Source organism: Aplidium turbinatum, chromosome 10 (genome assembly GCF_918807975.1).
Source record: "Aplidium turbinatum chromosome 10, kaAplTurb1.1, whole genome shotgun sequence".
Taxonomy (NCBI): Eukaryota; Metazoa; Chordata; class Ascidiacea; order Aplousobranchia; family Polyclinidae; genus Aplidium; species Aplidium turbinatum.
The window spans coordinates 218341-235163 of NC_137481.1; the positions used below are offsets into that span (position 1 = coordinate 218341).

Genomic DNA, 16823 nt, shown 5'->3' on the forward strand with positions numbered 1-16823 from the left:
CTGACACCATGTTGTGTTAGTCTCGAATGACCACAAAAACCTCAAAAAATTTGCAACTTTTCCAGAAAAAAAAAAAACGCGTGTTGTTTTGGCCCAAGTTTTTTTTGCATTTACAACTCTAGTTGTGTCCTCTTGTAGCGATGTTTTACAGGTCCAGCGAGAATAAATTCTTGACATTGACGTCGTGTAAGCCACGGTTAATATGATGCTGTGTTTCTTCAACTTCTAAATACCTATTGCCAGGGATTAATTAATTGAAATTTATTGTTTCAGTGCATAGGCTTTGATATTATTGCAAGGATATTAAAGCTACATATGGCTTCTGCATTAGAGCCCTTGGTTAATCGCATAGTCTCTGTGGTAACAGCTGATGGCCGTATGATTGTAGGACATTTGAAAGGATTTGACCAAACCGTAAATTTAATTCTTGATGAAAGCCATGAGCGTGTGTTTTCATCCAATCAAGGTGTAGAACAAGTCATGCTTGGATTGTACATTATTCGAGGTGACAATGTGGCTGTAATTGGAGAAGTTGATGATACGACTGATGCTGCTCTTGATCTCGAAAACATGAAAGCTGCTCCCTTAAATGCTGTTGTTCATTGATGTTGGATAAACAATTACATTTGTCAAACACAGCTTAAGTATCATTCTGCAATGGATCATTTACTTTTTGTGATGGATTGTTTCACATTTTCTGCAAAAATTGTAACATTTTGCTTAGCCTTCGGCTGTATGTGCTAATCGGTGCATATTCATTACCTGTGTACTTTTTGGAAACTTTTGTCCTTCCTGTGTGTTATAATTTTAAGATTCTTGACTGTTTGCACCAATCAAATAAATTCTTGCTGGAAGACAAACCATTTTCCAATAAATATGAAAAATTATACTTGTACCGACCAAGCTTAAGATTTCTGTCATTAAATGTTTTGTATTGTTGTTAGGTAGGCTCATTGTATTTTAATTTTAAGGAGCAGTGTTTGTTTTAAAATGAAGGAGTGCTTCTACAGAGTGGACAGGCCTCGAAATTTGTACTTTTTTCCGGCGGTCAAGCATGTCCTACTGGACTGGCCCTTTCAGCGGACATTTAATATCTCAACCGGACATATTTTTTGCCAATGTAGATTTTGCACAAAATCACACTACAGTATTGTGTAGTCGTGTTTGTAGAAGAACATTTTGTACAACACAATAACTCTGCAATGGTTGATGGTCCCACAACTAAGTGGTTGTGGGACCATAAACCTGACCAGACTAATGTGTCTAACACCCTCCCTTCTGTGCAGAAATTCTATTTCTATCAATATCAGCGTGAATAAGGTCGCCACATTCGCCTAAGCACGTGTGAAACCCAGCTGAGACTTGCTTCTCTGTGACGTTTCTTTTTAACAAACGATCAATGTTACGCAATAATTCTCATTGTTAAAATTAGAATACATATCCTGCCGAAAAGTTCAGACAACTTTATTTCAAGGCAACATTGCAAGGCGTTGAAATGATGTAAAAATGGCTACTTTTGCCATCAGCTGGTTAACCACGCCACTCTAATGTGATCTTTAAAGCAATTGCCTGTATTATTATTGTTTCAGCTCCGTATTTGTTCGCGTTAAACAAACAATTGTAACAATTCAAATTTAAAATATATTTTTGCTGCATTAGCTCTATTTTTGTCAAGAATTTTGCGGCGGTCACTTATGACCGACCAATAAGTAGGCTTCGGCAGACATTCGAGGTCATTCCAGAGGTCATGACCGCTGGATATTTCGAGGCCTGGTGGAGCAGATATCTTACTATGTTTAAGGGTTTTTTGGTCCTTTTTGCTGTGAGTGTGGTGCTGGCTTAAAAGTTAAATGTAATCCAGACAAGACAGTTGGATTGATTGAATAAAAAGTGCAACTCTCTTAGTTTTAGTGTGGTTTTGAAAAGTTAGATTTACATTTTAAACAAGCCTATTCCATAACTTTATTAAAACTTTCTAGTGAAATGAAGTTGACTAATTGCATCAGTGACAGAAGTCGAAAAGGTGGACGATTGGCTATTTTTATTTTGCTTATGCTAAAAAGTGATGATATATCAAATTATGCATTGTCATTTAAAAAAATATTGCTTAATACAGAAAAGTTTGCTTCCAGTCTTTTTCAAAGATTGTTTTGTAGAATTGTTGCTTTTTTGTCAAAATTCTATTACAGTTTCAACTTGTACAAATTCAACCATACTTACAAATTGTTGTTATTTGAGTAATCTTTGTTTGAGACAAGTAGGCTACTAAATACAATGTCTTGTTTGTTTATAGCATATGTAAAGCCAAATGTAACGGTTCATTTTGAAACAATTCTCTTAAGGTTAAGTTATATATCTCATTCTTCTGACATTTATTCCAACATCATTTTACATTTATTATACATATACCATTGATTAAAAATGAGACTACAATACGTTTCTTTGACGGAAATTGCTGCAACTGTTGGGAATATGTCGTTGATATCACCGGCATTTGTTATGTTTATGGATTCAGGTGGAATGTTGTAAGTTAAAGGATAAATACATAAAGTTTTTCATATCTGTTTCACCAACAAAGAAAAGAAAACATATGAAAGGAAGTTTTCTTTAGAAAGAAGGCGCTGTGCAGCATGTTCAAAATGTTATACTTTGAAAAGTTTTTTGTGAATATGAAGTTTCCAAAGGACTATCTCTCTTCAGTTTCACAGTTTTCTTAATAAAACATTTCCGACCAAAAACATTCAAGTGTTTTTGCACATGATTGTTCATGAACAATAACCCCTCATCATTTTGAATAATTTGTTAAGAAAATATTCCAGTTATTTGCATGCGATTTGATTGCTTGATTTTGATAAGTTAAATTATTTAATACAATAACAACTTGTAATGCTTCCATTTTATAGAATTTGGCTGGCTATACCACTTTGATAAATAAAGAAACTATTTGATATAGAACCAACATCACGGCTTTCAAGATTATTTTAATTGAAGTCCAAAGAAGTAATTTTATTTTCTCTCAGTTTCTTGCATATCGGCATCTAGATTTTGCAGTGAGAGGTTTATGAAATTAGACAAAGTTAAAAACTTTTGATGCATTTTTTGTTTTTGAAAAGATCATGTTAAATTCTGTAGTGTTTCTTAGTTTTATATATCTTTATATACATTCCATTGATTGACACTCTAAGAATTAGTTCATTGCCAGGCAATCACAATGGCATCTCTGCCTAATGTGACAATATTAAAAGAATTTGCTCGAGAGCAGCTGACAATTTTTTTGGGAAATTTTTATGGAAAGAAAGACTTGGTGATTGACCCTTCATTGATGACTGTTCTTGACCGCTTGACTGGTGTCCAGTTTCTGAAGCAGAAAGGAGTGGACAAGATATTCAAAATTGAACACAAGGAAATTTTGGGCGGGTGCGAACAGCGTATCTACATTGCCCGTCCTGATGTGAAAATAATGCGACAAATTGCTTCCCATATCACGTCGGACCAAAGAGCAGGTTGGTTATGTCATTTGTTGTATTCAACATTGTATCAAACCGAGGGAGGCAAGACAAAATACAACAGAACTAGGGCTGCAACATGAGTATTAAGTAATTACCGTAACTAATTAAAGATTGCGTAATACGTAATACGCCTTGGACTCGCCCTGGAGAATGTCTAAAGTCTGGCAGATAGGCTTCATCACACGGAGATATTCGCCGAAGTAGTTGACGTCAGCTAGAAATAAATGAGCTGTTTAGAAATAAGACAAACTACGTTGTAACTTCAAACTTGTAAGCAAAACAAACCACACAAAATTGCCCTGTAATGATTTCTTTTAACAAAAACAAAAACCATCATGTAAGAAAATTTTATCAGCAACAAATATCTTAGCTAACCAATTTTCAACAGTTTTACTTTAACCAATACGATAAAATCTTATTTTTGGACATCTTAACATAGGTGATGACTGATGAGGCAATGCTCACTGCATGTAGTGTATATTCTATAAACCATATACAACTTTACTTCGGCTATTATTAAAATTAAAATGAACATTATCGATTTCATACCTTGATTGCAGCTCCACACCAGAAGACGAGATTCCCAAAAGACCGAAACTTTGCAACCAAACCGATCATATAGGATTATAGGTTATAGAATATAACTGCTTGACCACGCCAGTGTTGCGAAAAAAACGAGTATTTTTTTACTTTAAATTAAAAAGTAGCGGGTAGCGGGAATGCGACTGAAAAAAAGTAGCGCCTCTCCCGCTACTTTTACCAAAATACCTCTGTCTATTAGGGTTGAGTTAGGGTTAGGATTTTAACCACTTTTGTTCGTCATGATTCCTTAACTATTTGTCTTGACATCCCAGGAAATTTGTGATCATTTTCATCAACCAATTTTGATTATACAGCCCATGAATGAGTCCTCATGTTAAGGGTGTGCCACTGTGCCTGTCTGTCAAGAGCGGAGTTTTCCTCTCCACATCTTGCAATCTATTGGGTTGGCAGAGTACTTCCACCAAACAGCTTGGCGCTAAACAAATTATATAATATATTTAAGGTTGTTTATTACCTTTTGTGTTGTTGGGTCTGCTACTATTTGGTGAGTCCGATTCGGTGAGTTCCTAACCTCTAACCCCTAACCCTAAAACGGCAATGATAATTAGGCTACGACCTACGGTACCCAATAATTTTAAAAAAAAATTGAAAAAATCACCGAATAGGAATCGGACTCACCGAATCGGACTCACCGAAACAGGCCATTCCGTGTGTTGTTAGCGGCAATTGAATTTAAAACTTATCTTCACCAAGGATTTCTTGCAATTCAAAAGTACTAAATTTAAAGCATTTTAGTTTTTAAATTGTTAGCTGAATATGTGCTTAGTTTCTACGATTTTTACTCTTACTATTTTATCATTGTATGTTTTGTGCATATTCTGAATAATTAGTATTGCATTGAAACTTTCATTAATATTTGAACTGGAGCATGTGTTTTAGGCATAGACTTGTCAATAATGTTCAATCCGAACAATTAGCGAAACAGCCGTCAATGTTGCGATGATAGGAACAGTCACAGGCACAGCTCATTCATATAAGGAACTTCAAGTTTCACTTTGTAACACAGCGGGGAGAAGTGTCACATAATCAAGCATTTCTGATAAATTTAACACATCGAATAGCACCTGAATGACCGCCTGCCGCATTTAAATTTCCTGATGCCACAGTGTGCGCACCTGTTTGGCAGGTGCCTAACTGTCTGCGCCTAAAAGACATGGAACCATTTGAACTACTGTATTTAATCAAGTGACTTAAATAAGAGGTTTTGCAGGGAAGCAAAGGAAATATCGTATCCTGATGGTTCCTCGTCGCTTGCATGTTTGTGAGATGATACTGGAGCAGGAGGGAGTCCATGGAGTAGTTCATATTGAAGATCTTAACATTGGCTTCCTTCCACTAGACAATGATATCATCTCTTTAGAAAACCCACAAATTCTCAACTCTGTGTTTATGGTAAAAAGTTTTTTTGCCTTAGAATCGCAATATGTTGTTTGTTCCATGAAAATCTTTTAATTGAAAACTAGATTGTCGAAATTATATATGGCACATTGTTCTTCATTCAGTTGTTCTTTTATTGAATTGGATTTGAAGACTGCTTTCATTGCATCTTGCAGGAAAGAGATTTTACTTCACTTCATATGGTTGCCCGATCGCTGGTTAGTCTTCAGACAACGTTTGGAGTCATACCTAATGTCTACGGGCAAGGTGATGCAGCAAAAATTGTTGACAAACTTGTGCAAACGTTGACAATGGAACTTGATGAGAAAAAATCTCCACTCCATCACCAGATCGGCCATCTTGTTCTCATGGACCGAAGCGTTGATTTTGTGACACCGCTGTGCTCACAGGTATATTTATTGGTTCAGTGTTTGCATTTGGTTCAGAAATGGAGTGTGTCAGTTCGATATGATCATCTTTTTCCATCAGTGGCAGTACGGGTAGAGACGTCTTCATCAACATTAAGCCATACCACTGCTGGCAAACAGCATCAGGATATCATCATCCAAATTCGGCTTTGTCCCCACTAGTGGGGGTGGATGATTTTTTCCTTGCAGCGATGGCCTTCACTCCTATTCTCCATCTCGTTCTGTCCATCTCATCGTCTTCCTTTAGTCCAACTTTGTCCGCCTCATTCTTCACCTGTTCCTTTCATGTTCTTTTTGGGCATTCCCGTTTCCTCTTCCATCTAGCTTTAAAAAATGCTTTTCAAAGAAGCCTTCCTCCCTCCCTCTATAGTACATGTCCATACCATCTTACTGTGTTTGCCATGCAAGTTGTTCAATAGTCTCCCTCATCTCAAGCATACCGTATCCATCAGTTCTTCAGTCTTTTTCTTTCTTCTGGTTTTTACCCCACATATTGCACACGATTGCCCTTTCTGTTCTTCTCAGAAGAGCCAGTTCACTCTCTTTTAATACCCATGTTTTGCTGTCATGCAATATTGCAGGCTACACACAACTTCGATCGACTATCCCTTTTATTTTGAACGAAAACTTTTTCCATATAACTTTTCCCCACATTCCTTGAACTTTGCGCAACCCTGTCTTGCCCTTCATCACAGCTGCTTCGCATCCACCGCTTCCATTCATTTGATCACCCAAATAACGGAAGTTGGTTACTGTTTCTAGTCTATATCAGAAACTTTTTTTGCAATCCTTGTCCTTTCCTTGATCACATTTCTCACAAATAAAATAATTTGCCAGTCTTGCTGTTGCTCTCCTCGTATTGACACATCTCGCATAAAGCCTCTTTCTACACTTCTTGCATCGCATCAAATTTCTCATCGAATCATCACTCTCCTTCATATATTGCACATGGATCGAGTTTGCTCTGTACAACCTTCCGCTCCACTCACCATCACGTTTGTTTTTAATAGATTTTCTTCAGATTCTGTGTCTCAAATGCTTCTTTCCATTTTCCAATATTTTTCTAGTCCCTCCATACAATCACTGATGCAGACCAGGTCATTCACATACAAAATTTCGTTCAACAACCCCTCCCTCACCCCTTCAGTCACAGCATTAATCTCAATAGCAAATATAACGGTGACAGCACTGATCCTTGATCCACCACGACTTTCACAAAATATTCATCTGAGTACTATCTTGAACCAACTTTTACTTTTGTTCTCGCACTTTCATACATCGACATCACTAACCTTACGAACACCTCCGGTATGCATCTTTTTCTCATTGCCTAATCGATCAATTTTTTCGGGACTCTGTCAATCGCCTTCTCCAAGTCAACAAAGCAGATGTACAGGTTTTTCTCCTTTCCCTTGTAAGCTTCTTGTATTTTTCTTAAAATGAACAAAGCGTGTGTTATTCCCCTTTCCAGCATAAATCAACGTTACATGTCATTTAATTCCACTTCCTTTCTCAACTGCTTCTCCAATACTCGTTCTACAATTTTCATTCCTTGATCTAACAACTTCACTTCCCTATATGCACTGCAACTTCTCACATTCCACTTTTACTTGAACAGTGGCACAACTATGTTTTCTTTCCACTCTTGTGGCATTCCTTTACCATCCAGTACCTTTTGACAAAGTTGCATCATGATTCATCACTAATCCCCAGCTCTCCACTTGCTTTTATCATCTCTGCATTTACATCTGATGGACCAACCGCTTTATGCTGTTTTATTTTCGCCATTACTTCCACCATTTCTTTTCGAGTAACGTTTTCCACAGGCCCTTCCACTGATTTAGCCTCTGTGATATTATCCCATACATTTTCCTCAATCATAATATTTTCCATATGTGCTTTTTATGCTTCTCTGTTTTCCAGACTAAAGTGCAACTTTCCATCTCTGCTCTTTATGCAACTTCCACCTACAATATTCTTTCCGTCATTTTTTATTTGTTTTTATAAGTTTGAACACATTGTTTTCACTTTTCCCCAATTTGTTAAATGTTTATTATTGCTCTTGCCACCACGCTTTTTGGATTCTTTTTCAAGCTCTTGTATCTTTTTCCGTTCTCTTTTGACCTGCCTTTGCGTCACTGTTTGTATGCCTTTCCTCTTCATCCCACCACCACATGTCTCCACAAACTCTCCTTGCTTTCTTTTTCCCACACACCTCGTCACAAGCTGTTATAATATCGTTCTTAAATAAAACCCACAGGTCCTAAGCACTCATGTCTACCAAATAATTGGCTCTTTTCATAAGTTTCATTTTATTGTCTCTCAAAGTTTCCAAACGCTTCTCAAGTACACTCATTTTTTTTCACAACTTTTTTTTACTTGTTTTGTATCCAAGTCATGCACTACTAGTCTATGCTGCAATTCCCATGGTATTGCTTTTACATTTGTCAAGTACCTTCTGCCTTCCTGCCCACTAAAGATAAAATCAATCTCTGTGTCGTGTCCTGATCTATTATGTCACCTTCCTTTTTGCTTTCTTTTTGAATCAAGTGTATGCATCGCAAAACTCAAGCAACATTCTTCCGAGCTTCTTTCCTTAAATCCCCCATAGTGGGGTTCCCAGGCACTCAGTCATTTCAACTTGATGCAAAAGTTTCGTTTTCAGTACCAATTTGAAAGTAAGGACCTATAAAACAATTTTGGTCCGAGTGTCAAGCTGTCAGGTAAAAAAAACAAAATGGCCGCCAAAATCCAAGATGGCGGCCAATTTCCAGATTTTTTCATAATTATGCCTTGTAACTTTTGTGCTATTGAACCTAGAATGGTGATTGTGGTCTCTAAACTTCGGTTTGTATACATGAGTAATTCGATAATAATAAAATAAACATGATTGGAGCACAGAGTAGTGATTTTGGTGTCTATGTCAATGTTACGTTCACTGTTCGCACCCTTATTACATCATCGTTTTTTAGCTTCGAAATCGGAAGTCGATGTCTAAGTATTAGGGACCTTCGAGTCATAGCAAGGAAAACAAATTATTTCCTTTGTTTCTAGCATTTAAAGAGAATGTCCCCACTGATTGATAACCCCTGCTGATAATTTGTGCCATAAACAGAGTTTTTTAGGCAACTGACCTCAACGTATGAAGTATTTTTTCCGTCAACTCCTCGAAGGACCCAAATCATTACCAGTACAAGAGACTTCCAGGAAGATTCTCTCTGTGAGTCAGTTGGCCATGTTAAATATACCTTCTCTTTCTGCGAACTTGAATTGTGAGCCTCCACTTGCATTGTTTCTGGCCCTGAAATTGCATTCCCAAACAAGAAGCAGGAAGCTGGTACAACTGCTACCCAGCTATGCTCTGAGCGTGTCATATAAGAAAGTCCTTAGCATTGAGTCTAGATTTGCACAGGCGATTGCAGATATGCAAGGAACAACGCTGATATAGTTTGTCCTACAAAATTACATCAGGGCATTTTCACAGTGGCAGCTCTGGATAACTTGGATCAAAATCCCTCATCACGCACTGCAAGCTCATCATTTCATGGAACTGGTATTTCAATACTTCAATTTTCTTCGTCACAGACGCCTGGGTTGAACCAAGAATATCTACAAATCAATTCACAGAAAACAGGAACCCGCAACAGTGAACCCATCCTGCCTCGTTCGTATAAGTTTGTACCACCAGTGGGCCGAAATCTTGTCAACGAACCTCTGGGAAAAGATTCGCAACTAGTGACAACGAGTTCATTCGATGAGGAGAAACATCACGAACACGTCGAACAGGCATGGATGGTTGCAGTAAATAACATCCTATTGATGAATTTGCAATGCAAAAATGCACACTCCAGCGATGTGGTCTTCCTACCACGCTGCTCGATCAGATTCTGTTGGACAACCGGAAAAATGCATTAAAGCCCTCTTGCCACTTTTCCACGAAAAAGCCGCCACTCCAGAAATGATTCGACATGGAATGGAACTGGTGAAAAAGACAACAGAGCACCTCAACCCAGACCAAGTCCCTGTATTGGTAGTGGATCAACCACTCTATGACATCGCCAAAAAAATGCAGTGGACCTTCCCTGATATTTATGGGGAAGACAAGATTGTGGTCATGCTAGGTGGGCTCCACATTGAGATGGCTTTGTGGAGCACCATGGGAGATCTTCTGCGTGGGTCTGGATGGCCTGAAACCCTGAAAAAATCTGGGCTAGTGAATACAGAAGCAGCAGCCACAGCTTTTCTGAAAGCATCCAATGTAATGAGGACAAGATATGCCCATCAAGTTACTGTTGTGGTACTTAACAGCCTTCTAAAACGAGCATACGAAGACAGTGGAACCAAGATGGCTCTTGAGAATTGGTTCATTGTAGCTTCACAACAGAGTCCAACGTTCAAAGTCTGGCTACTCATACACAAGTACCAACAGATCATATTCATGTTCATCAGGGCTCATCGGGAGAGGAAGTTAGAACTCATGGTTAACACCTTGCAGAAGCTTGCGCCTCTGTTCTTTGCTCTAGACCACCACAATTACGCAAGGTGGATTCCAATCTTTATCCGAGACCTGGAAAGTCTTCAACTTAACATCCAGGAAGAATTTAATATGCGACACTGGACAATAAATCAAAGCAATCACCGTTTCTCATCCTTACCTATCGATCAAGCACACCAGCAAGCCAACAAAAGGGTGAAAGGAGTTGGTGGCATTATTGGTCTCACTGAGATCAGCCGTGTCGTTGAGGAGTTCAGTGGTGTAAATGCTCACGACGATGATGAAGAAGAACTCCCTCATCATGAAGAAGGATGTGCATCTCAGCACCGATTTCTGCGCCATGTTAAAGACCTGATGGAGGTGTTGCTGAGCAGTGGAAATCCTTTTGAGGAGTTCAGTGGAGACATGGTTACATTAGATGACAAGATGTGTGAGTCGGCGGTTGCTGCTGTATTTGTCCACACAGTCGAGTCTTTGGGACAAGAGCAGTACAATAACTTCAGACAAAGTGTGCTTGACTCCAATGACACACCTTTTACAGCGCCGATCAAGCGCAACAAGTTAGTGTTCTTCCATGAGAAGAAAACACAAAAAAGGTCAGCAATTAAGCTGAAAATGCAGCACTTCAAACGTCACGCAGAGGTTTTTGGGCAAGCTTTTCTTGTATTAGACAGCCGTGGGGGGAAACTTGGAGAATTTTTTTCAGCATGAATCTTCCCTATACCCACCTGCGTTGTCTTCTGAAGGATCCCTCAACTCTTGTACCAAGTCAGATTTGCTGTTATATATCACGGAAGCCAGTGCAAGTAGCGCAATTTCTGTCGACGAGGAGTTACTTGCGCCAGATGTTTACGACTTCATTATTATTGACCGTGGAGTACTGATACACTCACTTTCTGGTACAACTGTCCAAGGCAAGACCTTTGATTCATACTTCGAAAAGGTATTTTGCCAAGAGTTTGCCATGACTTGAACCGATCGACAAGAATAGACATTGTCTGGGACCAGTATCGTGCACTGACGATCAAAGGAGGCACAAGGGAAAAACGAGGAACAGGCATCCGACAGCGCGTATCTGGTACTGCCAAAATCCCAGGAAATTGGCAGAAGTTTCTAGCGAATGTTGAATTGTTGATAACAAGAAGAAACTGTTTACATTCTTGTCGAAGATAACAGAAGAAGAGTTCCCAAATGACAAGAATGTCTACATCACTGCAGGTGATCAAGTCCACCATGTTGGGAACTGTCCACCAATGAATCAATGCAACCATGAGGAAGCTGACACGCGTGTTTTAGTACATCTCTTCCACGCACTCCAATCTTCGTCAATTGGGATAGTGTATACTGGAGACACAGATGTTGTCGTAATCCTTCTGAGTAACTTTCATCGCATAAAGGCTCTGAACCCGGCAGTAGAAATTTGGATCTCATTCAAAGCGGGAAAGAGAACCAAAATGATCTCCCTGAATACTATTGCCATAAACCTAGGCACGACAATATGCAAAGCCATGACCCTTTTCCATGCATTCACTGGATCAGACAGTACTTCTTCCTTCAAGTTCAAGGGTAAGCGATCCTGCTGCACGAAGTTCCATCCCTCATGGAGCAATTTGCAACTATTTCCGACACTCCATTCCAAACATCCCCAAGGTTAAAGGAAGTGGCAAAGAACTTTGTCTGTAGGCTGTACTCAAATGAATCAAATGAGGACAATGATGTTGACCTCGTCCGAATGAAGTTGTTCTCACAGACAACTAGGGACGTGGAGAGAATTAACCCAACTAGTGATGCTTTGGATCAACATCTTAAAAGAAGTGTCTTCCAAGCAAGCATCTGGGCAACAGCCTACATGTCTATGATGCTTGTTATGAACCCAATTAACCATGGGTGGAAGGAAGAGGACGGCAAGCTGCTTCCCATTTGGACCACGCTGCCCTTCACCAAGAATGTGTTCCATGTAGATGTGAAGTGTTCTTGCACAATTACCTGCTCTCGGTGCAAATGGGTCATTCCATATCAACTCAGCCACCCATGTATATGGCACCTCTCAGATTTTGCTGAAAAGTTGTCATACCATACCTTAGGCTACCAAACGAAAGAATCCTAAGTTTTAGATCAATATCTCAAACGGTTTTCACATGGCGGCCATTTGAATTTCGGGCGCTACCCTCGTTTTTGACTTGGGGGGGTAGCAAATAGCAATTTCAGCCATTTTCAGAGCCCCATAACTTTTATTGTAATTGTGGTAGAAGACTAAAAATTGCTGTGCTAGTTCATCATAAACTATACTACACAATTCAATAGTAACAAACAACATCTCTTGATGCATAAGTGTTAGGTGGGTCATCATAATCCTGTTTTTTTGCCCCGTATAAGTGATTTTTTCAATTTTCAAATGCTTCTACCACCCAAACCAATCAAAATATTTCTCTAAAACCTAATTATTTGTAATATTTGGAAACTTTTCTTCTGCCAACTTGAATTTGGGAGTTGTGGTGCCATTAACAGAGATCTTATGGGGGTCTGAAAACCCTATCAGGCAGAAATGGCCCCTTTTTACCCCTATGTTTAGAGCCCCAAATGACCGCGTGGGCATTTTATGGTCATGCTGAAATTTATACCAGACAAACACATACATTTATTCTTTCATTTCATGAAATAAAATGTTTGAGTATCAAACTCCTTCACTATAAATTTTATGTTTTTAAAATGTAACATTTTGGTCATTTTTGGCAAATAATCTCAAGTCCTTAATGTAGGTCAGAGAAAATTCAACAATGATTTATCATGAAAACAGTGAAAATAAGTAGTTACTATGCTTAGTGATCATAAACATTGGAATGCTGACACTGTTGACCATTAATTTATGTTCAAAATGATGCTTTCACCTCTTCTCACCCATGAAAAAGTACCCACTTGCAATCAATAAGCCATTATGTAGAGGTAAAATTGTAGGAAAATGATCTATACGTTTTCAAAAAATAAATTGTTTTCAGTTTGCACTATAATTCTGCATTATGTAAAATGCTTAGCTCAAATCAGTATTCCAATTGTGCGGTTGTTGGTACACCACTCTCACCAAGCAGTGAACAATGCTTAGGGTCCTGTAGATGGGTCCATTTAGGAGTATTTTTTTAGGTAGATTTCCAATTTGGCAAAATTTTCTATTCACCTGATTTTGTTTTTAAGATATTTATGATTTTTGGTTTGTCATACTTGATCCAATGTTACAGGCTACAGCACAAAATAAAAGGGAAAGCATGATCCATCTTTGTGACTCACTCTTGTTACCTCATCTAAAACAGTTTATCCCGAATCTGCACAAAGTGATCTATTTTAGCGATGGTGCAGCTTCACAATATAAAAATTATAAGAACTTCACCAACCTGTGCTATCACAAACATGACTTTGGTATTTCTGCTGAATGGCACTTCTTTGTCACTTCGCATGGGAAAAGCCCATGTGACGGAATTGGAGGCACTGTCAAGCGTTTTACAGCACGTGCAAGTCTTCCGGCCCCCAATAGACATTCTTTTCATTCGTACTATATTGATGGAAATTGGAATAAAGCAATGGTGTGAACGTGTTCACCTAATAGTTTTTGTCGAGGCATAATGTCTCTCCAATTCATACTCTTCTCAACCATGCACCAATGGGGAATGGCCTTTTCCTTCTCCTGTGAATGTGGTGCCGAGGAACAGACCACAGAGTGCAGACCACATCATCAATGACTGCTCCATCTTCAAGCCACCTAACAGAGTGGAAGGTCTGCGTGTCATGGATGATGAAACCAAAGACTGGCTGCACTCGAGTAGCCTTCCAGTGTAGTCCGGAAACATTGTGAATCTGGGGTGGTAAAAGGATAGACCCTCGGCCCCAAAGGCTCACACGAAGACGATATTCTTCTTTATTTTTTTAACACCGTCTGCACTAATGAAGAAGAACTGAATGTTTTTGATGTTTGTTGTTGCCCATTCAAACATCTGTAATGGTGTCAAAATATGGTTTGCATTGGGGGCCGGAAGACTTGCACGTGTTGTAAAACGCTTGACAGTGCCTCCAATTCCGTCACATGGGCTTTTCCCATGCAAAGTGGCAAAAAAGTGCCATTTAGCAGAAATACCCAAGTCATGTTTGTCACCAGATTCAATATTCACTGACATCAGTGCAGAACAAATCTGTGATGCAAAACATTTGGATGAAGAACGCTTGCTTTCAGATCAATCAAAAATCTCAAGTCTGTTCCAACCAGGAATATACATTGCCTGTATCTATGATGATGATTAGTTAATTGGAAATATTATTGAACGTTCAGATAAACATGGTAGATGTTTTCGTAAAATTCATGAAGCGTGTAAACAACATTTTGATGTGGCTGCCAGACCAAAGACAAATGCCTTGTTTGGTGCCATTCCAACATATAATTTGTTGTGTATGTGTACCAGAAACCTACAGACACAGTGCTCGAAAATACAAACTTAATCAAAAAGATTAGGAAAATGTTCTGACACCACTTCCACAGTTTCTTAGACAATAGATGATATTCAAACTCAACTGAGCTGATTTGAGCTATGCATTTTACATAATGCAGAATTATAGTGCAAACTGAAAACAATTTAATTTTTGAACACGACTTAATCATTTTCCTACAATTTTATCTCCACATCATAGCTTAATAGGGTGTGCCACTTCGTAACTTTTTTTTCATAACCAAGGTCTCAACCCATTTTGGGGTTCCTTTTAGGACCAAAAACTATCCCAAAAATAGATCAGAAAGAAAGAGAAGAGATCTATGTTCGTTTGCTTCTTCCTCGGTAATTATATTGAGTTGAACAAACTGAAGAGAAGACATCATATCCCTATGACATGATAACCCCTGTGATCAAAAGCATTGGTGCAGTGAGCCATGCACGATGGATGGCCAAATTACTGTGTGAGTTAAAGCTTGCTCTGTATTCTCTTCAGTTTGTTCAACTCAATACAATTACCGAGGAAGAAGCAAACGAACATAGATCTCTTTCCTTGTTTTTGATATTATTTTATGTTCCTGCATGGATAACAGCACCTGATCCATTTGATGCTCCATATAACGATCTCCATCTGCTTAAAACTCTTCTTCAATTTAAGAAAAAGAATAATCTTCCAGAATCTTTTTCAAAGTTCATTGCAGCAATGATAAACCGTCTTATGCAACATCTGTGGTATCTTAGTGAACCATTTGTATTTTTGGTATTGTTTTCTGCATTATCGTCTGTGCAAGAAAAAGAAAAATGTCGTAAAGCATTGCTAAAATATGAACCAGCTTCTGAATCATCGTTGAAAAACTTGGGAAAATTAGTCACACCTGCAGAAATGACAATGTCAACCAACATGAATAACTTGTTTGGACCAGATTCTTGGCTTCCCAAAAATTTTTTGGGATAGTTTTTGGTCCTAAAAGGAACCCCAAAATGGGTTGAGACCTTGGTTATGAAAAAAAAGTTACAAAGTGGCACACCCTATAGCTTATTGATTGCAGGTGGGTACTTTTTCATGGGTGAGAAGAGGTGAAAGCATCCTTTTGAACATAAATTAATGGTCAACTATGTCAGCATTTCAATGTTTATGATCACTAAGCATAGTAACTACTTATTTTCACTGTTTTCATCATAAATCATTGTTGAATTTTCTCTAACCTACATTAAGGACTTGAGATTATTTGCCAAAAATGACCAAAATGTTACATTTTAAAAACATAAAATTTATAGTGAAGGAGTTTGATACTCAAACATTTTATTTCATGAAATGAAAGAATAAATGTATGTGTTTGTCTGGTATAAATTTCAGCATGGCCATAAAATGCCCACGCGGTCATTTGGGGCTCTAAACATAGGGGTAAAAAAGGGCCATTTCTGCCTGATAGGGTTTTCAGACCCCCATAAGATCTCTGTTAATGGCACCACAACTCCCAAATTCAAGTTGGCAGAAGAAAAGTTTCCAAATATTACAAATAATTAGGTTTTAGAGAAATATTTTGATTGGTTTGGGTGGTAGAAGCATTTGAAAATTGAAAAAATCACTTATACGGGGCAAAAAAACAGGATTTTGATGACTCACCTAACACTTATGCATCAAGAGATGTTGTTTGTTACTATTGAATTGTGTAGTATAGTTTATGATGAACTAGCACAGCAATTTTTAGTCTTCTACCACAATTACAATAAAAGTTATGGGGCTCTGAAAACAAGTCAAAAACGAGGGTAGCGCCTGAAATTCAAATGGCCGCCATAGGAAAACCGTTTGAGATATTGATCTAAAACTTAGGATTCTTTTGTTTGGTAGCCTAAGGTATAGTATGACAACTTTTCAGCAAAATCTGAGAGGTACCATATACAAGATATCTTCATATTGGCTGTTTTGATATGGAATGAC

At 38.3% G+C, this 16823-nt stretch overlaps 2 protein-coding genes across 2 annotated transcripts in view; both read left to right on the forward strand.

Moving 5' to 3' along the window:
* Positions 1-277: 277 nt before the first annotated feature.
* Positions 278-2515, forward strand: LOC145777926 (U6 snRNA-associated Sm-like protein LSm8). Its single transcript, XM_082589288.1, has one exon. The coding sequence runs from the start codon at positions 316-318 to the stop codon at positions 604-606; it is 291 nt and encodes a 96-aa protein (XP_082445414.1). The 5' UTR covers positions 278-315; the 3' UTR covers positions 607-2515.
* A 691-nt stretch (positions 2516-3206) lies between these two features.
* The window catches only part of LOC145777925 (vacuolar protein sorting-associated protein 33B-like), a 29591-nt gene continuing 15974 nt past the window's right edge, over positions 3207-16823 (forward strand). Inside the window, exons 1-3 of the mRNA XM_082589287.1 lie at positions 3207-3503; positions 5323-5504; positions 5666-5899. Coding sequence (XP_082445413.1) covers positions 3212-3503; positions 5323-5504; positions 5666-5899 — 708 coding nt within the window. The 5' untranslated portion in view covers positions 3207-3211. The remainder of the gene's footprint in view (positions 3504-5322; positions 5505-5665; positions 5900-16823) is intronic.